At 35.4% G+C, this 27,779-nt stretch overlaps 2 protein-coding genes and 1 pseudogene across 2 annotated transcripts; 1 reads left to right on the forward strand and 2 right to left on the reverse strand.

Moving 5' to 3' along the window:
* Positions 1–4,404: 4,404 nt before the first annotated feature.
* LOC124826377 (hydroxymethylglutaryl-CoA lyase, mitochondrial-like) lies at positions 4,405–9,546 on the reverse strand. The gene is made up of 9 exons (XM_088098764.1): positions 9,393–9,546; positions 8,123–8,314; positions 7,806–8,013; positions 7,460–7,639; positions 7,209–7,289; positions 6,976–7,139; positions 6,392–6,528; positions 5,110–5,225; positions 4,405–4,859 (listed from the first exon to the last, which is right to left on the reverse strand). Exons 2-9 carry the CDS (start codon positions 8,287–8,289, stop codon positions 4,611–4,613), a joined length of 1,302 nt encoding a protein of 433 aa, XP_087954890.1. The 5' UTR covers positions 8,290–8,314; positions 9,393–9,546; the 3' UTR covers positions 4,405–4,610.
* Positions 9,547–20,343: 10,797 nt separating this feature from the next.
* LOC124847636 (uncharacterized) lies at positions 20,344–20,712 on the reverse strand. The gene has a single exon (XM_047325176.1). It carries the CDS (start codon positions 20,710–20,712, stop codon positions 20,344–20,346), a length of 369 nt encoding a protein of 122 aa, XP_047181132.1.
* Positions 20,713–25,824: 5,112 nt separating this feature from the next.
* On the forward strand, positions 25,825–27,235 carry LOC148192518 (putative UPF0481 protein At3g02645; annotated as a pseudogene).
* Positions 27,236–27,779: the final 544 nt, after the last annotated feature.

Genomic DNA, 27,779 nt, shown 5'->3' on the forward strand with positions numbered 1-27,779 from the left:
TGGACGAGCGTACGGTGTCCTGTTACGGTTCAGGTTAGGTCTCGACAGAACTGGTCCTCTTGACGCCTGTAGTTTCTTCTGTTGTTCTGCCTCAGCCATATTTTTCTCTAGCACTTTAGCCCTCTCGACCATTGCAGGGAAAGACCGAATGCAAAGACTGGAGATCAACACCTTTAGATCGCTCCTCAACCCATTCTCAAATTTTCTACATTGCCACTCTTCACTGGCCGCTACTGTATTGAACCTCAGCAGATGTTTGAACTTATTTGTATATTCTGAAACCGACATTCCCCCTTGCACCAGCTGCAAAAATTCCACTTCTTTAGCAAAACGGACGCTATCCGGGAAGTACTCCTCATAAAATTTGCTTCTGAAAACTTCCCAAGTAACAGGTCTGTGAGCGTCCGTCAGTATAGCTTTCACGCTCGTCCACCAATGGCTTGCTTCTCTAGTAAGCAAATATTCCGTGAAAGCCAAATGATTCTCATCTGGACACCTCTTGGCATTGTAAATCCGTTCCATATCCTGCAGCCACTGATCTTCCTCATCCGGAAGACCCTTCCCACTAAACTTGGCCGGATGGTGTTGAAGAAAACTCTCCAAACTCCACTCGGTATGATGAACAGCATTTGAAGAAGACGCTCCTGGCGTGCCTCTGGTGGCAGAAATGAGTTCCATCAATTGTCTCTGAGTTTCCTCAGAGTTAGCGCGAGCAACCTCCAAACTCTGCATAGCGCTCTGATTCTGCTGCATCAGAACAGCGTTCTGCTCCATTAAAGTGGTGTTTTGTTGATGCAATCGTTCCACCACTGTTTCCAACAATCTAGTGTTATGGGACGTGTCAGACTCGCTCGGTTGCGGAGGAGGAGGGAGTCTAGGCGCCATTAGTTCTCTGGACCAGAGAAAAACGAACGTTAGTCATGTCTAAGAGTTAAAACAATAACTCATTAAACACACAATAAGCACACAGCACAAACGCAATGCACTCATAACCTACAACGTCCTTAAGAGAACAAAATGCTCTGATACCAATAATGTAACATCCCAAAATTATACAGTCAGCAACTATATAATAGAATATTAACATGTATTAATATGATAAAACAATTTTACAATTAAATAGAGCAGTGTGCAAAAATGGCCGAACGGCCTTACATATACACACAAAATGACGAGCGTTCACGAAAGCATAAGGACGAACGGTTTACAAAACAATGACCGAACGTCCTAATATTTACAATCAGAAGAAGAGCGCTCGCTCACAGCCACTCGCTCTAATAACTAAAACTAACTAAAAACCGAACGCCTTCACTGTTCGGCCTTCACTTCCACGTCTACTAGATTTTCTTCAACTAGGATTTCTTCTTCAAGCGCTTGCTCCAGAGAAGCATCTCCATCTGCTTACATCCACACGGATGATCATTGCATTTGACAAGACGGATATACATAGACAGACAACACAATGGAAATGCAAGGGTAAGCTTATTGAATTTAATTCAAATCAAACATATATTTCATACTTATCAAATACAGCAAGTAAATTCACAAACATATACATTCAATTCATACAATAATTCCATCCAAATCCTGATGCTAGACCGACCGTCCGGACTGTATGAATCCTGTGTAGCTAAGGCGTCCGTGCACTCAGGTGGGGTAACTGGAATGCTCATCAGTAGCCACCTGAGGTTAGTCTGTTCTGTCCAAGTTACAGTTATGGACTAGACCTCCTGCCATTCCCACGCATGACATACTCCTCTCTACTTGAGAACGAGCACTCACGGAATATCAGGATGAACCACCATCTAAGCTTACCACGTTCATACTTACAAATCTCAATTTCCATTCAAGAGTCGTTCCTCCCTGGAACGCTCGTTCAAAAACCATAATCACAATTTCAGTTTTCATAGTGTTCGCACATCTTAATTCTTTCTCTTAAATACATTTTCATTCTATGTTCCACTTGCATAAAAAGACAAACGTTCACTCCCCTTCATAACGAGGACGAACGTCGAGGACGAGACCGAGAAAGACTCCTTTGAATCAGTTAAATGAAATGGCTTTAGTACGACCCGAATAATACTTAGAATAATTTAAATTCAATAACTCTGGAACGAATCAAATGGATAGATATATCACAAATTGTTTAGATAAAGAATCCGAACACGATTTAGTTCAAGAGTCAACCGCCAGTCAATGACCGAGTGTTAAAATGAAACTTTTGGACGAACGTCACTGAAATCTTGGACGAACGTTACTAGGATGATTGGACGAACGCTATTTAGATTTTAAGGACGAATGCTATTTCAATTCAGGACGAACGCTATTACCGCTTGTTGATAAGTACAGAAGGAACGAACGTTAGGTATAGGACCGAGCGTTCTTTACCGCATACACATTTGGACGAGCGTTCGGTATCAGACCGAGCGCTACTTATTACTTACTCTTTGGGACGAGCGTTCGGTCTAAGACCGAGCGACACTTGGGACGTACGTTTTTAGGTCGAGGCTCTTAGCTGAATTCAAATTCATATAAAATTGGGATTTATATAAGATGAGATATTTAAAGTCTCTGTTTTAATAATTTGACTAAGAGTTCAAAGGGATATTATCAGGCTTCTCAATTCCTACACAACACTCATGATGTTTACGTCTGGCCGAAAGCACAACGTAAAGCTATATAAGAGGGCGTTCGTCCTCAAAAGGAAATCCTTTCCAAATGAAAGGGTTCGACTACTTCAAAGAATTTTACTATGAATACCGTACGGTCAATGACCGTATCGATAACGAACGTTCATTTTCATATACTTCTCATATTAAAATTTTCTCTTCCAGTAACTCATTTTCCAGTATAACTTACATTCATTCAATTAATCATATCACAGTATATTCTATACTTCTCAAGCTTTGAATCAAAATCATATACCTACATCAAATATAAAAATCATACTGTATACAAATTTACAGAACATTCATACACACAAGCATATAATTTCCAGTACATACATGCAACACTTTCATATATCATCTCAGAATCATATTCATATACTCAAAAGTCAAATATCAGAAATCATATTTTCAAGCATCTCATAACGCGCATGCAGTACAGACATCACATGAATTAAATCTAATAAGCTTCCCTTACCCGGATTGTAGTGAACGTCCTAAAATGAGTGGATCTTGATTCGTCTAACCGAGACTCTCTCAACGTTTCACTTAAGCTTTCCAACTAAACTAACCAAAGAAAATGAAAGGACTTAGTCCACACCATTGCATGCACCGGAATATGGTTTGCAGGAATTTCCAGAAACGAGCGTCCAAATAAAACTTACCAGAACTGTAAGTTGTTCGGTTCAATCTGGAGCTCTTGGTGCAGTGATCGTCCTCACGGCTCTGAAACGTGATCGGAGTGCAGAATGGTGAGTTACAGAAGAGAGAAGAAGAAAGGTCTCTAGAGAGAAGGTAGAGAATTTGGAAAGCAAGAGTTTGGGGAAGAAGATGAAGTGTGCAGAAGAATGGGAAGAGTTTCCCAGAGAAAATAATTTCTCTTCCCCACGTAGGAAGAACGTCCATTCATCTGCTGCCACTTGGAATCCACTACCGTTTTAGAATGTTCCAAAGTGACACTTGGCAGTCTGCATGCAGTGTGAGTAAGTGCGTTTTAATGAAGGAGTGTGCGTGTCACGGTGCATTAATGGAACCAGAGAGGTGACTAAGCAGAATAATTAATGGGGCGTGACAGGGATAGTGCAAAAACTTAAAGAGATTACTACTTAAAGAATATTTGAGAAAATTGCTTGCAAAAATAAGTAAAAGAAAAATACTTGAATGTTTAGGCAAAAGTAGTTATAACGAATATTTGCTTAAGTTTATAGTTTAGTAAAATTTTATTGTTTTCAAAAATCGAGTGTGGTATCGTGGTGGAGACAAATCAGTATAAAATAATGTGGTTCTCCTTCATGTTACTTACAAAATATCTTTCTGTTTGAAATATCTTTGAAAGAACTAAAAAAAAAATGAGAGACAAAAGTTATAGAAAACACATTTCAACCTCCATTTTTTTGTCTTATTACATTCCTGAAAGACGCTGAAAGACGCTGAAACACGTTTAACCATAAATAGCAACCAACCAATTTAACTTCATGTCAAAGAAAGTTGGCAGGGCAATGACCTTTCCACAGACAAGTCGACAAGTAACGATCCAACCACCCACATCAAAACAAGAAAAAGAAGAGTCTGAGAGATGGTATCAAATCTGTACCTGAAATGGGGCTAAATAATTTTAATTATCTTGCTCTGTGTAAATAATAATTTCTTTGATCTTTTTATAATTATACAAGAGACATGTATGCTATAACTAAACATCGTACTCAGTGAATCTGTGATGTCAAACTTGAAATAAAAATTTGGGGATAAAATTGCAGGCTTACATTCAAATGAAAAGCTTTCACTAGCTTTTGGCAGATTACATGCATAACTTCTTCCTTCCCAACTCATCAACATGAGCGGGCATTTTATTCTTTCACTAAAATGATGGGATAAAGAAGATGAAACACTTAGTGTTCTCTCACTTCAAACATCTACATATACTTTTAATAGTACAATATGGGATTATATCTTGGAAGCATCAGCTGTGGCTCGGCTAAAGGCAATGGCGGTCTTTGAGCCAGATGGACGGCCCAGATGCTTGCTGATGAAGTCACCAGCTGACATGAGCTTTCCAAGATCAACGTTGGTTTTCACACCAAGTCCCTTTAGCATGTACACAACATCTTCAGTGGCTACATTTCCAGAAGCTCCCTTAGCATATGGACAGCCACCCAGACCAGAAACTGAAGAATCCACAGCACTGATCCCCATCTGTTTTGATACAAATCAATGTCAATTAAAAACTGTTAGAATGCCAAAAGACAAAATGTGCGCCGGTTTAAACTTGGTTATAAAATCCAACTTAATGGGAAAACATTTTTTTCATAGATGGAATAGAGTGTCCATTAATTTTAATTGTTCAAAAGTTTGCAGAACAGTTAAGAACTTTTATTGCATGTGATGGAGAAAAAAGGTTCAATAAACTCCATCAAGGGACATGCGAATGAATTTGTTGACTTACTTGGATGGACACAAGAATATTAGGAAGGGACTGCCCGTAAGTGTCATGGAAGTGGACAGCAAGCTTCTCTGCTGGCACAACAGCCATTACAGCCAAAAGCATCGGAACTACAGTACCTGATCGCAACAGAATGAACAGAAGACAATATAAGTACTAAGTTCGTATTTGAGTAACCAATAGAAAGTTTTCATAAAGAATATTCATATTCTATTTTACTACACAGCAAAGAGCTAGACATCTATCATGAAAATCTGCCAAGATCTGACAGTATTTACTTTGTTATAAAAGCATAGCTAATATAGGCACACAGTGTCACAAAGAAAAATAAATTAATAAGCAGTCAGGACTCAGATCGAGAATCGATAATAGGCATAGAGAAAACAGGTTGCAGGGAATTAATAAGGGAAGGATGACCATGTTAGATACTTTTAATTAGGTGTAGTGCTTAAAACTCATCGTGGAAAAATGTGGATAGAGCCAAGAGGTAAATAAATGTTTTTGATACTGAACATTCTCAAATGAAGGAAAATTATATTGCAAGTTCAAAAATAAAGACAACGTAATACCACAAAGCACAAGAAAGGTTGAGTAATAAGCTAATTTTTAGTAAGAGTTGTTTAAAGACATGCCAAACAAAGGAATGCAATCATGGAGCTAATATAGTATGCTGCATGCTTTTTTTTTCTGGGCAAGGGAGAGAAGTAGAGTACGTACAGATAACATGCTTGTCATACTTGGAACTTGGAATGTAAAATAAGAAAACAAGGACAAATCAATGAATTACCAAAGAAATTCTTCCACGAAATTATAGTCTATACTCTGGTTATAATTAGTTTTCCAAGGAAAATGGATTTATATCCAACACAGAATTATGAAGCTTAGGTGATTGCACTAATTACCAGAAGAGACAAGAAGGCCACGCTTTTAGTTTGAGAACAATAAATGTGAGATTCAATGAAAGATATGATGTAAAATTAATCAATATGCCAAAGAACTGTGGGATATAATCGATCTCTATACTATAAAACGGACAAATAACTACAAAGCAAACTTTAATAGACTAACAAACGAAGATTTGAAATCTCCCTTATTATAGAAGTGGAGGCTTATCAGACAAAAAATAAAAAAGGTAGCAACACTGAAGATTCCTAATTTTATTAATTTTACACTACTTAGAAAAAACCTGTACCAGAATATCACCAAACGAGAGTAGTTTCAACAGAAATACTGAACAAGGTATGAATAGTTTGTAGTTTTCTAAAGGATATATCTAATTGATTACCCGGAGTACCAACTCCAATTGTGTCACCAAGCGAGATTTCAAAGCAGCCCATATCATACAGTTCTTTAGCTACATATGCCACTTTTGATGGCGGGACAGGTCCTTCCACCGGGCATCCAACAACGCATGATACATACCTATGATATTTCAATACAGAGAAACAGATTGGAATAAGCGAAACAGATTGTTTCTTTCTTTCATTTAATTGTTAAGAAGAGAGAGAAATGAGATCAAACAAAATTAAAACAGCATAAAATAAAATTGGTATGCTTATTATCAGTTCTTCACTTCCGATTAGAGTCATATACGTAAAAACTGCTAGAAATCTAAGATACAAAAACAGATTCCCTGGAACAGCACATGTAGAAAACCCCACCGAAGTAGGATATAAATTGTTTAATTAATAAATATAAATTAATAAATATAAACAGGTAACCGTATTACCCAAAAACAATAATTGCAGGGCAATAAAAGCAAATTCATCAGAAAATATCAAAATGGAAAATAAATGCACACTAATAAACATATTGAAATAGAGAAGAGTTTATACATGGTTAGAGTAATGAAGAAGAGAAAAGTCATACCCTCGCACAGGAATTGAAAGCTCTTTAGCAGCCCAAGTAACAGCTCGATAGCGGGCAAGGCTCTCTTCAATGCTACAATTAATGTTTGATTTCGAGAAAGATTCCGAAGCAGATGCAAAAACAGCTACCTCTTTAGCGCCAGCCGCTATAGCAGCTTCAAAACCCTATAAATGTAACAGATCAGATATAACAAAGTAAGTATGTCCATTTATAGTTGTTCTCGTTATTAGCACCTTTAAATTAGGCGTCAGAACCGGCAATCTAACGCCTCCCAGATTATGAACTGCTTGCATTACATCCTTTGCATCTGCCAACTGAAAGGCACAGAAAAAGATTGTTATTCAAGCAGGTAAAACTCAAATCACACTGTAAAATTTCATGATACTCAAACCGACTTGATGTGTTTGCACCTGGAAGAAAGTTCTGCCACGACAGTCATTCATAATATCAATGGAGTCAAGTAAATATGGTAAAGAAATTATACCTGTGGGACCCATTTGGGAGATACAAAACTAGTAGCTTCAATGACAGATAACCCAGAAGACGCCAACCTATGAATCAGTTCAATCTTTACATCTGTTGGTACAATGTTTTTCTCATTCTGTAATCCATCCCTTGGACCAACCTCAACTATCTTTACAAAATTTGGTATACCTTTCATAAACTGCATTGCCCAATTACAAATTGTAAGTTACTTACCAGCCATAGAAATATGATCAAATCAACCAATTACGCAGAAGGTGCAAATGCAGAATATGAAACACAAAAAGAAGCACCAAGTAGATAAGTAATTAATAATTGAACAAAACGTACTGTATCCATTGCATTACCTTATATGCCATATCCTGTACATTTTTGGTATTGCTCTTTGGACTATACTGATAATCCGACGGGTAAAATGAATTATCAATTGCTCCAAATTTCAACGAGTTCTTCCCCATGGTCATAGTCTTTTGACTGAAAGAGTCACCTCGGGACAGGTCCCTTGTTTGCCTTCTCCATGGAAATGTCTCTGCTGTATACTCTTCATCATCTTCACTGCACCAAAGATAGGTAGGCTTCACGAAATGTTATGAAGTAGGAAAGAATAAGTTAAAAAATATATGCATCAGTGTAGACTTGTCGTAAACAGCAATGTTTTACTCACTCGCAGCTGTTTGATGTGCTGCAGCTTGGTCCTTCAATCCAGCAGTTTCCCATACCCAAATTATCTACTCTGGGACGACAAGCACCGGATGAGAACCTCTGGATTCTATCTATGGTATTCATGCTTGGCAACTTGTCAAGGCCAAGTGGCTCCTCCAAACTTGACATGGTGATCTGGATGATTAAAAGGGAACTGGCAAAAGATATTGAGTAAGTACGTGCATCGGGTAAGATTTTGCTATCATGTAAGGAGATACATACGCTAATAAAAAAATGTAAGGAGATACATATTTTCATCTGCATATTTTTTTGTCAATTCTATTCATCTTCACACAGTGAAATCTGATGACATATAGGAATCCACATGTTCAATTCTTGACACACAGCAAATGTCATTCGTTAACAAATTCATTTACTGCAGAAGATAATGAAAAAAAAATGTTCACGTAAAGTAAAGATGAAGGAAGGAAAGACACATTAACTCGTCAGCTGTACTTGATTATTAGGCCATGCTTCTTTAAGCAGGTAAAAAATTAGGAGCAATTTAAATGTAAAGGGTTTTGAATTGATTTTCATTCCAAGGTTCCAACCTCCTTATGTTCAGCTTACTCAAACAAGGATAGCCTTACCCACAAAAAGGCATTACTAGCAATGAAAGTATGAAACAAACCAACATATCTCCTTTCCAACCATAACCATAGATCCAAAGAGGAATGTCTCAACAAATACGATGGTGCCGCAGCTAAGTGAGAGTTCTTAACGCGTCTAACAACCTTATAATGTATCAAATGCCAAGAGTTAAACAAAGCCAAATGATGTCCTCCACCTAAGACTCAAACAACAAGATCCTTACTAAATAAAACACAGGAATTGGCTGCTTTGAGAGCAAGAAACTACACCATCCAGTTAATTTCTAAAACTACAACCAACTCCTTTGGCTTAACACGACAAGAAAATTCGTCAATTTCATTCCTCATCAAAGCTAGTTACAATCAACTCGCACTTGTCACCCCAGTTTATAACTAACCAACTAGCAACAACAAAAAATGCAAAACTGAAAACATAAAATATCAACCACTGAGACTTCAAACCAAGCTCCAAGAACACAAACAACAGAAAATTACACAAATAGCAAACAATTAAAATAGTAACCTGAAAAACGTTAAAATTGATCAATCAGTGGATTTTTATTTTATTAGTTGAATAATTTTGTTGACCAAATTTGGTTCAGCGAAGAGGGCAAAAAGGAGAACCAGAAGAAGCAAACAGACCTGCAACCAAGCAAGGTCGGTCGGAAGGAAGAATGGCGAGCAGATAGGGTTTCTGAAACCCTAGAAATTGGGGAAAATCGAATTTGGTTGTATTTACGAAAAAACCAAGGGAAATGAAATAAGGAGAAAGGAGAAGGTGAAGGAAACGTGTGACGGGTTGTTTGGTATTAAAGCTTGTGCTTTGGTTGGTGGGAAGAGAAGAATGAGGTCAAAATTTATTTTCAATTTATTATTATTTATTTATATATTTAATTAATTAATTCATATATTTTTGGGAGAAAATTAAGTGGTTGCTTGAATGAAGGCAGTATTTGAAGTGGCGAATAGAATTTCGACACGCGCGCGAGTGTTACTGTCAGAGTGAAAGAAGATTTGGCGGGTATTTATAGAATATGTTGGAGCCAGTTTATTTTTTATGTTTAATTTAAAGATATTTTAGATAAATTATGCAATAGAAATTTTTTATAACTTTTTTTTTCTATTTTGAAAATCCTTGCAATTTAAAATAATAAATTAAATACTAATTTAAAATAAAGTTAGATAGGTAGATAGATTTTTCTTATAGTAAATACTTTGTATATAATATTATGTTGATTGAAAATTGAATTATGAATATGATCATGAAAAAAATGTTTTGAATTAAATTAACTCAATTTAGTAAAATGGTTATCATATTTGTGGGTGTAATAAAATTAAAAGAATTTAGTTCTAAATTGTTCTTCTCATTTTTGGACGGAATGTTACTTTTATTCACGACAACAAAAAATGGAATGACAGATATTTATTAATTATGAATTTCAACTATAAAACAAAAAGATTTGCTCTATGAAAGTTAAATAAAAAAATACATTTTTTTTTTGTGAATGTAACTTAGTCACGTGGAGCGTTACCTGTTACCAATTTATTGACGTTCTCACATAAATTCCAAGAAATATGATAGGTGTGTGAGATGTCGGTGTCTACTTTTTTATAATAATAATAACATTTTAACAAATTTAAATTTGTTTTAATTTGATAACATATTATATGTGGTCATTAAGGTTATCTTCATTGCAAAATTAATTTTTCATGACTCATTTGAAATATACTCACATCATATATAATTTAAAATTTTTAATTTTAGATAATAATCGAAATTACTTTGTTATAATCCAGGACTAAAAGAGTAATAAAGAAATAGTAGTAATAGTTTTTAAAGATGATACTTGATTATTTTATTATAAAAAAATTACTTATAAATAGTTTTTTAATAACTGAATTTTATTTTATAAAAGAATTTGTCGTTATATAAGATTAGAGAAAATAAGAGTTTAAAAAATAAAATAGTTTTGATACTTTTGGATTTTTTTTGGAAATTAGTGTTTTTAAGTGTATATTTTTGTTAGAATATAATTGTTATGTTATTTTTTTATTTTATATATTTTATTTATAGGGACAAAAGAGTCTTTTACCTGCATTTAATTGGTGTAAAAATTAATTAAGGAGTGACTTGTGTTTAGAAACCCTAGAAACTCTAAATCAAACCCTAGAAAATAGAGGAAGATAGGAGATTGTCGGTTTGGGAGAATGAGAGAGAGAACGCTGGGAAACTCTTAGTGTAAAGGAAAATTGGTGGTGTTTTAGGATTGTAGATAACTTATGATTGTTTAAGGTATGAGGAAACTTACCTTTTGTTTGTTTATGGTTGTATGTTATATGTGTTCTTGATTATCACTAGTACAAAAACAGCGTATAACGTCACGCGTCCAACCACTGAATAACCAACGTTAAAAATGAGCGGTGACATTTTTGTAAATAAATACAATTATTATACATTGTTTAGAATTGTAATTCGACGTAAAAGGATATAAAATGTCGAATTCCCTTTAAATTCGACGTCAAAAGGTTAGTGAATTCAATAAAAATTTGAGCGGGAGATTGAAAATTCATTCACTTTATCTTAGCGTGCAATACTCTCTTCTCTTCTCAAACTTTTCTCGAACGAAGTTTGACGAGCATCACATGTAACCTTTCTTCCATTTGATACAAATGCATGTTAATCAACTACTTTATGTATGATTTTTGTTTGTTTTAACCGATTATTTTTGTGTTCTTCTCTTTCATAGGCGCATTCTGCTTTCTCTCTCATTGGTGACGAAACTTTATTCCAACCCACCTTTTGAAGGTTAGTTTTCGTTTTCGTTTTGAAGAACTTATGTTTTGAACTTGTTTCTTGTTGTTGTTTGGTTGAACTTGTTTGTTGTTGTTTGATTGAACTTGTTTGTTGTTTGTAGTTGATACTACACTACACGTTCATAGTTCATGTTTTATAAAATACCAAACACTGAAATTTGTTGTTTTTTCGCTTTTCAGGTCTCATAGAGTTGTAAAAAAGGATCGGAATTAAAAAAAACAAAAAAAAATTGATTAACGTCGAATATTGACAAAATTCGACGTTAAGTTCATGTCGTATGTTAACAAAATTCAACGTTAACTTAACGTTGCATTTTTAAATTTGACGTAAATTTAACGTCTCCTGATATGACGTCATTTGCGAATTTGCCATTAAAAGCCAAAAATATTCGATATTATACACAATTTTTGTACTAGTGTATCTTGATCGGTAATCCTTGTTTTGATACATGTGTATATGATTATCATTATCTGTGGTTATTGTTGGGTAAGAGTTTGTGTATGAATGGACATAGCGTTTATGTAATATTTGTGATGAGTTTTCCTTATGAATGTATTATGTATGTTTTGTTGTATTATCCCAACAAAAGGTTTGATGCTACGAGAGAACAAAGTTATGATGTTTGGGGGTTTCCATGCTAATATATGTTGTAAGTGTTGGGTTATTGGACTCCCTTCCTATGTGTAGAATAGGCCAAATAATGTGGACCATTATGTATCACGTTGTTTTAGTGGAGATAAGTCAGATTAGTAGGGCACATTAGACTCATTTGAAGGGAGGGAAAAACCAATTGAAAGAGAAAAGAAGAGAAGAAGTCATTCTCGCATAACATAAAACCTGCACTAGTGTTTTCGTCATTGTAAAGTCGTTGATCTTTCGATCAGGCTAATTTTTGGACAATGGGTTCCAAGCGCAAGGTTCTTCATTCTGACCGTTCGGATCCTATCTCGAAAGACTAGTTTGGGAGAAAAAAACCTCGCATCAGCAACTTTGTTTTGGAGAATTTCATAAAATTTGCACTGGTGTTTTCATTGTTGTGAAGTCGTTCACCGTTGGATCAGACTGATTTTTGGATAGTGGGTTCCAGACGTATGGTTCTTCATTCTAATTGTTCGAATTTTCAATCAAAGGTCTAGTTTGGGAGAAAACAGCCTCGCATAACAACTCTGTTTTGGAGAATTTTCATCTTCTTTATTTTCATTTATAAGCATTATGCTTAGTTAGTTTGCTGATTGAAAACCCTATTTGGTGATTTTATTGGAGACTCTTTTGCACTCTATTATTGGGGGTATAACAAGTCAAAGATGAATATGGAGTTCACGTCTTCGCCGACGGTTCGGTCCGCAGGGAAGATGTGCGACGACGGCAGCGGCGTTACAAGCTAGGTAGATGGGGACGTAAGGCAACAACTTGTAGCAGCTGAAGTCGTTGGAGAAAGAAGAAACCCTTATTCTTTTGCTGTCGCAACCGGAATCGCGACGGGACGACGATCCAAAAAAAAAAGGAACGGGTTTGAAGAAGAGATTTGGAGTCGCCACCATAGTTTATTTTGGAAAACTACGGAAAAACCATAAAATGATAAGGCATGGTCTAGGAAAAACAAGATTCTGGGTTCGGGAGTCGGTTACGTGTAGGGAAGGTATTAGCACCCTACAACGCCTGTCCTAAGGCAGTACCTTTAACTAAATACGCGAATATGATGTGGTTTTCAAAATGTTTAACTATCCCCTAAAATAAAACTCTAAAGAAACAAAATATATGTTTTAGCTTTTTGGGCCCGACAAGGATTGACCTTGCTCATACGTATTCTCATTCAAAATGAGAAATCAGGGTTACGTAGTTCTTTTAGAAACTGCTTGAAAATTTTGTTTGAGAAATTGTTTGAGAAATTTGATTATGGATAAATTTGGATTTTTGGGGAAGTGAACCTGACAAGGACTAGCCTTGCTCCTACGTATCTCCACTTTTGATGGAGAATCAAGGATCACGTAGTTCTGGCTTTCAAAAGATTCTTCGTTGCTTGAAAAAGCAGGTGTTTTTAATTTCTTGAAGATTTTATGCTTTTTTAATATTTTCGAGAAAAGAAGGTAATGAGCACTAGGCCGACGCAGACGGTCACACGAGCAATCATACCATTATTTAAATTTATGTAAATAGGAGAGAAAGGTATCGAACACTAGGACGATGCGGATGATCTCACGAGTGTTCGACCTTTAAAACATATTTTTGTAAATTTATTTAAGAAAGAAGAAAAGGTTTTTAGCACAAGGACGACGCGAGCGGTCACACGTGTGCTTAACCCTCAAAACGTATTTTTTTTGTAATTTTATTTTAAAAAAAGAAGAAAAGGTTTTTAGCACAAGGACGACGCGAGCGGTATCACGTGTGCTTAACCTTTAAAACATATTTTGTTGTAATTTTATTTTTAAAAAAAGAAGAAAAGGTTTTTAGCACAAGGACGACGCGAGCGGTCACACGTGTGCTTAACCTTTAAAACGTATTTTTTTGTAATTTTTATTTATAAAAGAAAAAAAAAGGTTTTTAGCACAAGGACGACGCGAGCGGTCACACGTGTGCTTAACCTTTAAAACGTATTTTTTGTAAATTTTATATAAGGGAGAAGGGAAGGTTTCTAGCACAAGGACGACGCGAGCAGTCTCACGTGTGCTTAACCTTTAAAGCATATTTTTGTAAATTCTTTTATTTAAGCTATAAATATTGTATTATTAAATATATATATTTTAGGATAAGTAGATATCTAGAATAAATAGATAAAATAAAATAAAATAAAATAAGACAATAAAAATAAAAAATAAAATAAATAAAAAGTTAAAATAAAATAAATAAAAAAATAATAAAATAAAATAAAAAAAACAAATGAAATAAGATAAACAAAATAAATGAAATAAATAAAAAACAAATAAGTAAATAAAAATAAAGCAAATAATGGGGGGCCTAAATGAGAGAACGGTCCGTCGCAGGCTACCGTGCAGTCCGTGGAAGTGGCCGAACGGACGTTGGGAAAGGATTCAGAATAACGAGCGTTCGTTGGGGAGATGGTCACCAAACGATCCGTCCAAGAAGTGGCCGAACGAACGTTGGGAAAGGATTCAGAATGACGAGCGCTCGTTGGGGAGATGGTAACCAAACGGTCCGTCCAAGAAGTGGACGAACGAACGTTGGGAAAGGAGGCTGAATGACGAGCGCTCGTTGGGGAGATGACGAACGGACGTTGGGAAAGGAGGCTGAATGACGAGCGTTCGTTGGGGAGATGGTCACCAAACGGTCCGTCCAAGAAGTGGCTGAACGGATGTTGGGAAAGAAGGCTGAATGACGAGCGCTCGTTGGGGAAATGGTAACCAAACAGTCCGTCCAAGAAGTGGACGAACGGACGTTGGGAAAGGAGGCTGAATGACGAGCGCTCGTTGGGGAGATGACGAACGGACGTTGAGAAAGGAGGCTGAATGACGAGCGCTCGTTGGGGAGATGACGAACGGACGTTGGGAAAGGAGGCCGAATAACGAGCGTTCGAAAAAGGCTTAAGGTTCCCGGTCGTGCGTTTATTTCTGGGCTTGGCCCACCCGGGTGGTTTCTAACCTAGAATCCCCTAGGGGTTCAACATCTTCCCTCATTCCTCACCCTACTCAGATCAAGCACTCTTAGAGACCCGAGGTTCCCCGCTTCTCTCGCGAGCCCACCATCCGTCTCGGCCAGAGCAGCCACCACGCCTCACCTCCAGCAAAAACCGACCACCGCGAGTAGCGGCCCAAGGCGTCGCAAGCGCCTCTGCTCACCGCCGAGACCCTCGCCGGCCGCCGCTCCAAGTCTTCCTCTCTCGTTTTCAGTCGTTATCTCTTTAATTTGTATAACGGGCTATGTGCGTGTGTGCTGTTTGGTGAGGAAGAAGATGAAGGCGTGGAGATGGTGAGAAGAAAACGATTAAAGGCTCGACTTTATGCGGGTGTTTGGAGATGAAGATGAGTTATCAGTGAAGACAACCGTGGAAGCTTACCAAGACCATGCTTGGGGGGTTTGAGATTTTAATCTGATATTGTAATGTGTTTATGCTTTTGGTTTTTTTTTTATGTTTTCTGTATATGCCTATTCCAATCGTTTGCTTTGCTGGTGATTTGGAAATGAGCAGCTTTGCTGGTAATTGCTTTTGGCTATGGTTTGGTTAAAATGCTTGAGAGGATATGAAAGGGGATGACAATGCAAAGGTTCAGTGGTGGATTAGCGTTTTGCAGGTGAAAGAAATTGGGGATGGTGTTGAAATCACTAGGGAAGGGCGAGGGGTTTGGCTGGATATTGATTTGGTCTCTTTTGTTTGCTTATTTTTTTTAATACAAGGAGGATCAGGAACAAGGTAATCAGGAGGATGAAACTGATGATAATAGTGGCAAAGTCATACATGGGAAGTCACATGGTGAATATGGGAGGGTGATTGTATGTGGAAGGATGACGACGGACAGGAATATTCATACATCCAAACACACTTAAACAGAGCAACATCACAGTATAATGCAGTATGACTACGCAAGTGAACGAGGGAATAAGGCGTGCTTACCTCTTGGAGCTTCACTGGCCGCTGTTAGCTATGTGAATCCGGTGACTCCTCCTATTCTTCCAAGTTGGCTTCCGTGTCTCTTTGCAGGTGCCAAAAATGGTGAATGCCCTCCAGAAGCCCTCACCAATGATCAAAGATGATGGATAAAAAACCAAACAACCCCCCGCTGTGTGTATATTTGCTCTCTGCTTTTCTGTGTGTTCTCCTGTTAAAATCTCTGTGCCCCGTATCAAAATCCCCTTGTACCGATCCTGTACGTCCAAAACGTCTCTGCCATCATCCGCGTACTCTGCAAAACAGTTTCTGCTCCCCTTCATTCCAACACCACGACCTTGTCCCCCCAATCATAAACCTCCTTCTTTTCCCTTTTTCATCATATTTTACTAAAAGACAAAAATGTCTTTTTCTTCTTGTTGTTTTTTTTAGTTATATAATATTAGAACAAAATAAAATATAAAGGGATAAAACTAGAAAAAAACAAAAATAAAATAAAATAAAAATAATAATAAAAATAAAAAAGAGAAGAAAAGAAAAAGAATAAGTAAAGTGAGAAATAAAAATAAAAATAAAGATAAAAATAATATAAGAATAAAATAAAGCATAATAAATAAATACTAAAAAAAGTCATAAAATAAATAAATCAATAAAAATAAAATAAAAATAAAAGGATAAAAAGAAAAAATAAAGTAAAACAGTAAAAATAAAAATAAAAATAAAAATAGGAAAATAGACTACAGTAAAAGCAAAAAAAATCAATCCGAACGAAATTTGGTATTGACATTTGCGAAGGGAGATGAAGGGCAAAACATACTAGAGTTTGTTGGAGTGCTGGTGCAGGATAAATGGTCACATTATATAATAAACAATTAACAATGCTCGAAACGTGAAATGGATGTACAAATCCGTCAAACGGATATCAACATCCGTTGAAGGAGAAACACATGTCCATATCCGTTTGCCCATCAATGGATGTTGATATCCGTTGACAGATATCAACATTCGTTGAAGGACAAACGGATGTCCATATCCGTTGACGGATATGGATATCCGTTGAAGGCTCAACGAATCTCCCATTTTGAGACCTTCAATCACGGTAATTTAATTTTGACTGAGGGGCATTTGTGAAATGAGTGGTGGAGGAAGAAACATGTTGTGGTGTAGGGAGAAACTCTCGACTGAGTTTTAGTGAAACAATGTGTTTTGTCTGAGAGGTCGTTGCTGCCTTAAGAGGTTTGAGGTTTGAATGTTCATTACCCATATGCAAACAAAAAAAAACCCTCTATGCTAGGGTTCGTTTCGAGAGCGAGAGAGATGAAGCCTGAAGAAGATGATCGGAGCTTGAATCAACGAGATGCCAAAGTGATCAAAGGGTTTAGATGCAAGCTCATAAGCAAAGTCAATGAGAGACGTCCGATGGGAAGTGCGAAGCGCCGAGAGACGACATTTTCTTTCCCTTTCCCTTTTTCCCATTAGTTTCTCACCCTATAAAAATGGGTTTTCTTTGTAAAAAAAAGTATGTACAGTTGTAGACAGTGGTGAGTAGAGTAGAGTGTAGAGAGATCTCGAGGGTAGGGTTTCTCTTAGGTTTTCTTTATGCGATTTTGGAGTAGCTTTCTACTGTAATTATGGACTTGAATTGAGCAATCACGGTGGTGATATCCCATGGTTTTCTTTGCCAAATATGTTAGAATTAGTTATTTCTTTTTGAGAGCTAATAATTGGATTTCAGTTTTAATCTCTTAGACTTTACGTTCTTTAATCATGATTCCTTTCAAGTTAAACTTGTAATTTACTGCAACTTTCTTTTACTTTCCAGATTGGATTCATTATTTCAATTTATTCTAGCTTTTTATATAGGGTTTATGTTCATTTAGCTTAGAATTCTTTTAGCCTTTAGGTTTGACAAATATACTCAGGAGTAGTTCAATTTTAGTATTTTCTCTTTTGCTTAATTTCTTGCTTTCTTTAAAATAGTTTATAGGTTAGATTTCCTTTTCCTTTTTAATTTCGTTGTTTTCTTTTTAATTTCCCACCTTGTCTAGCAGTTAATAATTAGTAAATAATAACAAGACTTTACTTAACACTTTAAACTTGATTTTAGCCGAGTCCAAGGATTGATATATTGGTTGTCTCTATGCTACATTAGTAGGAACCAATTTTATTCTATTTTAGGTGATAAAAAGACAGTTTAACAAACACCTTGGTAAGAGTGTCGTTTTCATGCCTAAGGGATTCGACGTGTTTAACACTTTCAACTATAGTTATACCTTCTACAAGTTTTTTTATTTTGCAAAAGGGTTTTCTCCTTCTCCTTTTTAGAGGTGCTTAACTCTTTCTTAAGATTACTAACATTTTGTTGTAGCAACTTTACATCATCCTTAGATGAAGTTACTTCTTCTTTCAAAGTATTATTTTCTATAAGGAGTTATTTACACTATTGTCGTAAAAACCTGTGTGTTAGACAATTTAGATGAATATGAAAGCAATTCATAATATGCATGAATAATTGAGTGTAGGTTGATAAATCTACCTCGTCATCAGAGTTGTTTGATGTACTTTCAATATTTCCTGCCACGAGGCATACTTTTGCTTCCTTGTCTTCATCTAATGTGTCCAGGTCCTCCCAAGTGCTCATCAATACTTTCTTCTTTTCATATCTGGGACCGACTGACTTTTTCTTCATCCTTTTTTATCTTGGGACATTCATATCTGAAATGTCTAGGTTTGTTGCACTCATAGCAGACAATTAAGTGCTCTAGTCGTCTGTCCTTTGATTTGTTCCTTGAGCTAGATCTGATATGTCTGCCATTGAACATTGTGCCTCTCTTTTTCCTCCACATAGAATGAAGCTTTCTCGATATGAATGAAAGCTCCTCTTCTTCGTTTTCATCCATGGAGTTTTGTTCATCATTCGACTACTAAGAGGATTCATTTGTTCTAGAGCTATGGTGGGGGTCCTCATGATGGCTTTAAGCACAATACTCTTCTCCTTTTTTATTGATCCATCTGGTAAGAGTTTAAGCTCATGTACTTTTAAGATTCTGACTAGCTTTTTTAAGCTCATCCCATCGAGATTTTTCGATGTTCTGAGCGTTGTAACCTGTGGTCTCCACTGTTTGGGAAGACTTCAAAGAATTTTATCAATATGATAGAAGTTGTTGTAAGACTTCCCCATAGATTGACATGTAGAGACCGAGAGGTTGAGGTTGACACGTACAGATGTGTCGAGGTCGAACAAGATCGAGATATGGTTTAGGTCAACCATGGCCAAGATATGGTTGATGCTGAACAAGGTCGAGGTGTGTTGAGGTCGAACAAGGCTGAGATATGATTGAGGTCAAACAAGACTGAGATATGGATAAGATCGAATAAGTCGATATTACAAAAAAGTCTTTTTGCATTGCCATTAGACAGTTACTTAGTTTTAGTAAGTACGAATTGTACTCGACTCTAATAATCAACACCTAAGTGTGTTTTTACCTAATTTGAGATTAATTTTTGGTAAGTATGAATCGTACTCGACTCTAATAATCAACACCTAAGTGTGTTTTTACCTAATTTGAGATTAATATTAAGCACGAAGGATAATATGCTCTGTAAAGTTAAACTTACGTGTAAAGTTTGTTATAGTTGCTTTTGAATGAAGAGATTCCTTCAATGTTATTAAAGAACATTTAAGAATTGCTTATAAAAAAAACTAGGATCCCATAGTTTGTCTACTATTTATATAACTAAAAATTGATATGATTCTTTTTATTTTCTTCGCTTGTGATTCTTATTATCCTTATATTAAACTCAAAAAAGAAATGCTATAATTAATCACCAAGCATGCACAATTCAAGATATAGTTTCCAAGTACTTGAATCACATCAAATACCAATTACAATATTAATAACAACTACACACACTCATACCAACCAAACTCAGACTGCAACAATCATATGATGACACACATGCAATCACTACAAATATTCCCAAGCTATGATTACCACTTGTCAAAAATCAACAACATCCCCAGCCTATAGGAGTAATATGCATTAACACAAGCATACTGCACTTGCTCAGAAGAGAGATACTTGAGTTCCCAGATACTCAATGTAACATTCTTTGGCTTCTGAATTTCCTCTCCAATGAGTTTCTCCACCAAAGTCTTCAGCCCTGCTCTTTTGAACTCCTTGTGATCAAACTCCTCAGCTGCCCATAATCTTCCTTCAGCCGTTTTGCATCAGCAGAGATATCTTCACCCCACTGAACATTATGTTGGGGTTGCAAAGGGCTCTGTTGAGGGTCCTTGGGATGGAAGAAGCTTGGTAGAGTTGATAGATGAGGCAACAGTGTTTGATGCAAAGTTGTAAGATTGCAACAGGGTTCTGAACCCTGAAACTTGGACGCCATTCAATGGCAAGGCCAACCACCTTCTTCTGGAAGTTGCGTGGCGTTTGAAGATGGCATTTGATCCATGAAGAAACCACTTTGGGACATGAGGTCACCATGGTTGTGATGACACGCCTGTGAATGGTGACTTTATAGAGGGATACTGATCCTTTTCGATTATGCTGTTTCTCGATGCAGATTCCCATTGCTGGTGTAGGTTGAGGGATGATACGAGTTGAGGAATGTTTATAGGGAACATGCAGGGTTTTTTTGCTGATGGTGATGAACGTTTGTAGAGTTAGTAAAGTTATATATATTGATCAATAACTGTGAAGAAAAAACGATGGATAAGAATATGTGAACCATATTTGGCTAGTCACTGTGCTAGGAGCCTATAAGATGAAGCAGCTTCTCCTCCAAGGAGATAAAAGAGATCATTATGACAGTTAAAGTAAACACTCGTTAACAAAAAATTATCAAAAAAAGAGTCTAATTTTTTTTCCATTTTTTATTGTAAACGATGTATTATTATTTTATTAATTTGTTTAAATTTATTTTTAAAAAATATTTAAAATGAATCAATCACAAATTATTAGATGTTGTAAAAAAGTTATTAACAAAATGGTTAAAAATCATTTTTTGAACAATTTATTTCAGGAAATAAAGTTTAGTTGCTTTGTATAAACGTATAATAAGTCTTGAATGTGTAAACATATTAACTATTAATTTTTTTTTTTATTTTAGAGAAATTTTTTTACATGAAATAATATAAAAGAATTAAATAATATATTAAAATAAAAACTTATAAATTTATTAATTAATATAAAAATATTAAATATTATTTTAAAATAAAAAAATCATAAATTTATTACTTTAGGATTTTGAATTAAAAATAATATTACTTTTTTAAATTGACAGATTAAGGTTTTGTTTTCCCTGGTAAAAACTTTCTTTTTAGATACCCATCATAAATTGGAAAGTGTTTGCTTAGTCAATTACTTCAGTTCATATTTGATGACCATCAATGCGAGGAATGAACTGACTAATGTTATTAATAAATCTTTTGTAGAAAAAATGGTATTGATTATGGGTTAACTGAGTATTGAACTCGCATTATTTGAGGGAAAAAGCAGTGAATAGTTACATTAGAAAATGTTCTTTTAACAATTTTTTTATAACTTTTTTATAAATATGATTAATTTGATTCAAATCTACAAGCTATAAAATAGTAACATAATTTATTATTAAAAAAAATTGTTAACATGTCGTACGCAGTAAAGTTGAATAAGAAGAAAGCTGGAATGGGAAGAGGTGGGTATGGTTTTCATTATTTTATTTTTACTTTTAAAGTAAATATTTATTTTATCTTCATAGTCATACGGAAGGAGTATGAAATTTTTATATTATGCTTATCTCCATGAGTAATGCGTGTATTTGTATCCATTTTCTTACTATTCCAACATAGATTCAAATATATCTTAAAAAGAGAACTAGTTGTTCTAAAATATGAGAAGTTGGTACTTGAAATCTTAATATCTGATACTCCTTTTTTCTACAAAATAATTAATATAGGTAATACATGAAAAAAAAAAACAAAAGCGATAAAGTTAAAAAATAGTTTTAAAAAATTATAAAAACAAAACAAATAATAATGTTTAAAAATATTTTAAATGTTTATAATATCTGATACTCCAAATACCTTACGCTGTTTGGTATCACTCTCTGATCCCTTCTTCGCTCCACCGTCCGGAGGTGTACCTGTTAAAGGTGTTTCAATACTTAAGTCGGTAAATAGTCCGATCGATAACTTTAGATTAGTAACAAATGAACAGTAAATGCGAATCACCTACCTCTTACCTTTGACTCATATTTATAGTCTTCGGTAGAGCTTTCAGCTGAACCCCAACCCCATGGGTTGGCCCTAGCCCCATTTAAAATTAAGTCCATTTTCTTTGGCCCATTTAATGGGGGGCTTTTCAGAAGCCCCAGTCCCCAAAGCCCCTAGGAGGAGGGTTGGGTTTGGGATGGGGTGGGGCTGGCCCTCAATCCGAAATTTCATCTTTTCACTCAACATCTTTCGCGAATTCTTCTCTTCCACGACTCATCCACGACTCGGTTTCTTCGTTCTCTCCCTTCCGCAAGGCCAAGGGGCTCACTTCCTCCATCATTTTCTAGGGCATTAACAACTAAAGAATTGATTCACGGCTATTGCGAACTCCCTTCCGTCCTTCAACGTTCTTTCACTGTGTTCTTCATTGTTGCAACAGGTTGGTCCTTTACCCTTGTTTTATTTTTCCTCTGAAATTTTATATACCACTTTCTGATTTTGTATATACATTTGTGCAAATTTTTAGACATGATTTTGTATATACAACCTGTAAAAGTTCTCTGTTTATGCTAGTTGATGGGTAGAGTGGAAAACAGTGTTATTTAATACCATAATGTTTCTGTCTTCTGTTTATGCTCTGATTTGAATTTAAAGGTAGGTAAATAGGTGGAAGAATATATGTTTTTGTCTTCTGTTTTATGCATTTATATGCTAAATTTCTTTACTTGTCTCAACACTAATTACAAGTCTGTTTATTAGAATGAATGGTGGATTAAACTTTGCATGTCACTGGTTTTTCTCAGCCATTCTTTAGTTGATAATTTTTAAATGCAAAGTTCTAACTCTCGGCTTCAATTTCATTGACTCTTCATATCTTTATCTAGGAAAAACGTTAAGCAAAAGAAGTTTAACTCTGAACAGAAGAAAGCATAAACTCCATTTATTTTGGGTTTTATTTTTTAGGTGCGTGAGTAAAAAAATGAAGAATAGTTTTATAGTTTGGGGGAAATGCCCTTTCTCATCCCAGCTATGGTTAATCGGTTTTAAGTTTAACGGGTTGTTTTCTGGGTCACGTCTTTCCCTTTTCAAAAGCAGTTTTCCTGACCCAACAATATCTTTATTGAAGACCTACTAAAAATATTGTTCATTTATATAGGCAGTTGTGTGCAATAGCTTTTAAATATGGACCACCATAAGAGTAACCCTTTGATTTTGGTTGATGATCTTGCATCTGAAACTCCTGGTCCATCTGAGAGTGCTACCACCAATAAAAAGGAATTCTCAAATGCTTGGAATTTTTTCACAAAAATAGGAAAAGATGAGGATGGCATTGAAAAGGCTGCATGTAAGTATTGTGGTAATAGCTACAAAGTTGGAAAAAACCCAATTACTAAAAACAATTATGGAACTTCACATTTAAGTCGACATGTCCATGTATGTAGAAGTATTGCAAACTTAGGTGTGGATCTGAATCAAGAAGGAAAGTTTGGGACACGAAAAATCAATCAAAAGATTCATCGAAAGTTACTTGCGAGAGCCATAATTAAACATAGCCTTCCTTATAATTTTGTTGAATATGAAGGAATCAGAGAGTGGATAAAATACATTAATCCTAATGTTGACATGAAATGTAGGAACACTACTGTATCAGATGTGGAAAAGGAATACATTGAACAAAAGGATAAAGTTAAGCAAATCATGTCTAGGATTCCTAATAGAATTTGTTTAACCTCTGATGTTTGGACTATAGTTACTTCTGAGGGATATATTTGCCTAACTGCACACTTTGTTGATGAAAACTGGAAATTGACAAGTAAGATTCTTAACTTCTGTCGAATGAAATCACCACATACAGGTGTTGAACTAGAAAGTGTTGTGTTTGATTGCCTAAAGCAATGGGGTATTGATAAGAAAATTTTCTCAATTACCCTAGACAATGCTTCTGCCAATACTAATTTGCAAGACATTCTGAAAAGCCATCTTAGTGTTCATAAAAATTTATTATGTGATGGTGAGTTTTTCCATGTACGATGTTGTGCTCATACTCTTAATTTGATAGTTCAAGATGGTTTAAAGGTGATTGACAAAGCACTCCATAGTATTAGAGAGAGTATTAAGTATGTTAAATCATCATATGGAAGAACTCTCAAATTCAAAGAATGTGTTAGTGATGCTGGCAAAAATATGAGCATGGGTTTGAGATTAGATGTGACTACAAGATGGAATTCAACCTATTTAATGCTTGAGAGTGCAATCAAATATAAGGAAGCTTTTGAAATTCTCAAAGTGGTTGATAGAAATTATAAAAAGTTTCCATCTTCTGAGGAATGGGATAGGGGAGAGAAAATATGTCAATTCTTAGAACCATTTTATGATATTACAAACATGATGTCTGGTTCATCTTATCCCACTTCAAACTTGTATTTTATGCAAATTTGGAAAATTCAGCTCATCATTGAAGAAAATTTGTTGAATGAAGATGTCATCTTAAAGGACATGGCTTGTAATATGAAAGAAAAGTTTCAAAAGTATTGGAAGGAGTATAGTATTGGGTTAGCTTTTGGAGCTATTCTTGATCCACGACTAAAGGTTGATTTTATAACATATTGTTATAAAAAATTGGATCCTCTAACCTATGCAGAGAAAACAAAGAAAGTGTTAGAGAAGTTCAAGAGGTTATTTAAAGAATATGTAAAGAACTTTTCTACCTCTAGTGTTTTTCTTTCCCAATCACCTACTGAATCCATCTTGATGTCTCAGTCCAATACTGAAGGGAAAAAGTTTAAGAGATCAAGGATTATTTCGGTAAGCGTTTTATATCTAGTGTTCAATTTTTTTTCCAATTTTTCTAGTTTTGTTTTGATAATTAATATGTAATGCATTGTAGGATTTTAAAATGTATCAGAATGAGTCAAAATCTATCATTGGAAAGAACGAGATAGATGTTTATTTAGATGAACCAACAATAGATGATGATGAAGACAGTGAAGATTTTGATGTGCTCAAATATTGGAAGACTAATGAGAAAAAGTTTGCCATATTGTCTATAATGGCTCAAGATGTGTTTAGTGTTCCTATTACTACAGTGGCATCAGAGTCAGCTTTTAGTAAAGGTGGACGTGTACTTTCGAAATATAGAAGCTCCATTCTTCCTGAGCATGTGCAAATGTTGATTTGTACTCAAAATTGGCTATATGGATTTTCTGAAAATCCTAGTGGTAAGTGTATATGTTATTATTTTAAAAATTACTTTACATTATTGATTCTAAACTAGTTGTTTGATTGTATTTCAATTGCTTGTGATAGATGAAATTGTTGAAGATATTTTTGGTCATGAGGGAATTGATGAGTCTAAACTTTTAGAAGATGTTGAAAGTCTTCAACATTGTGGGCAGTGAAAGTGATCACAGGTAGACTCGGTGACACCATAGCTTTAATTTACTTTCTAATTATGAAAAAAATAAGTGAGAAAATATAACTGTATTTGAAAATGTCTTTGAAAGACAAACAGGTACTATTGTAGTTGTCTGGGTGTGTGCTATTTTGTTGTATAAATGTTGTGGGAAGTTGAAACAATATATTGGCCACACTGATTTGTGATGACAAATAAATATTAGGATAGTATGAAGGATGTGGAGATCAGAGTACAGATGAAGATATGCTCTTTATTAATCTTAGAACATGGGTAATGAAACTAGTGGCATACTTTTTCTTTTATAAAAAAGGTAGCAGATTCATTTTGAAAGAGGATCCTTTCAGCTTGCTTAAATGTGCAAAAGACGTATCTTAATTTATCTTGTTTTTAAAAAATTCATCCTTTTTTAAAGCTGAAATTTATTGAATATGATAAATCCTGCTTTAGGTGCTTGTAAATTGTGATATCTATCAGAGGCAATAAAATATGTTTACATTAAATTAGGTTTGTTTTTATCTGTCTCTTTATTACAATTTACCCTATTTAATATTTGCTTGTAAAAATCAACATGGATCCACTAGAAAAGCAAGAATAACTTTTATGTGGTTAGGATAATCATTAGCTTATTGAAATATTTCACACTGGTTAAGTTTGCTTTATAAGGGGTTAATGACACCGTGTGGTTAATTTTGTGAAGCAAGTAGTTAATAATATTGTTAATTTATAAGGAGTTTATGAGCAAGTTTCATTTTACATTTGATTCTGATTTTTGTGCATTCTTGTTTGTATAGTTTTCCTCTTTGGTATTTTTCCCTTTTCATGAGTGTATTAGACTAAACCTCTCTGTCTAAGCAAGTTTGAGAAGAAACGATTCTTCAGCTGGTTTCTTTGCTTGGGTTGTTTGCCATGTTGCAAGTTGTTCAAAGCTCGGTTTCAGATCCCCTAGTTGAAAGTAGACCACACAACAGAGTTTGTTATGAGGAACCTAATAGCATTTGAGCAGTGTCACTATCCTGAAGAACCTTACATCTTCAACTATGTTTCTCTGATTGACTCTTTTATTCACTCCAAAGATGATGCAGAGTTGCTGGTTGAGAAAGAAATTATTGTCCATGAACTGGGAAGTGATCAAGAATTGGCAAATCTGGTTAATGATCTTTGCAAACATGTGACAAATTCAACATGCTACCACCAGATCATGGAAGATGTTAATGAACACTACAACAATGATTGGAAATGGGCAATGGGGACATTGAGGTGGGTTTACTTCAGAGACCCTTGGAGAAGCAGTTCTACTATAGTGGGGGTTGTTGTCCTAATATTCACTGCCTTCAACTTCTACCGTGTTACTGATCTACTCTTTTAGTAAATTGAGAATGATATTGATGGAATCACCTTTTCTGTATTACATCATCGTCCATGATTGCACACTAACTGTTACATTTCCCATTTTCTCGCAAATAAGTGGCCTGTTTATTATCAAACATATGAATTGATAACCAATAGCAGTTTCACATCCTTAACTCTAGGAGAGGAGTTAAAATTTTGTAAAAAGAAAAGCCCATGGGCTGGCCCTAACCCATAGGGCTTTGGGGTTTTTAGCCCTGTGGGCTTTTTTAGTGAAGGGTTATTTTTGGCCCTGTGGGCTTTTTTGGCCCAATCCACATGGGTTAGGGCCAAATCTTATTAAAGGGGCTCACTTGACAGCTCTAGTCTTCGGTAACTTTAGATTAGTAACAAATGAACAGTAAATGCGAATCACCTACTTCTTACTTTTGACTCATATTTATAGTCTTCGTCATGGACTTGGGATTGGTGAAACCTTAATTACGGCCAAATCTCAGCCTAACGACTCTAATCACTTCTTACCTTAAACTTTTGCATAAATACAATTACGAAAGCTGGTCGGTCGTCCTTCCTTCGACAGTTCGGCCAACCTAACTACAACATGATTTTATGGCCTCTTGACCAACCAGCCAATACGGTACATACGCCCCCCAAGCCCTTATTATAATTTTATATTTTAATAA

The sequence above is a fragment of the Vigna umbellata genome, chromosome 9 (genome assembly GCF_029865625.1).
Source record: "Vigna umbellata cultivar VRB3 chromosome 9, Vumbellata_1.0, whole genome shotgun sequence".
NCBI classification, from domain to species: Eukaryota; Viridiplantae; Streptophyta; class Magnoliopsida; order Fabales; family Fabaceae; genus Vigna; species Vigna umbellata.

Bases quoted from the DNA above. Each gene is read 5' to 3' on its own strand.
- LOC124826377 (XM_088098764.1), bottom strand. From the start codon at position 8,289: ATGTCAAGTTTGGAGGAGCCACTTGGCCTTGACAAGTTGCCAAGCATG. The intron at 7,140-7,208 runs GTGCTAATAACG...TTACATTTATAG, and splicing joins TTCTGACGCCTAATTTAAAG to GGTTTTGAAGCTGCTATAGC. The intron at 5,226-6,391 runs GTAATCAATTAG...TGTTGCGATCAG, and splicing joins AATTGGAGTTGGTACTCCGG to GTACTGTAGTTCCGATGCTT.
- LOC124847636 (XM_047325176.1), bottom strand. From the start codon at position 20,712: ATGGGAATCTGCATCGAGAAACAGCATAATCGAAAAGGATCAGTATCC.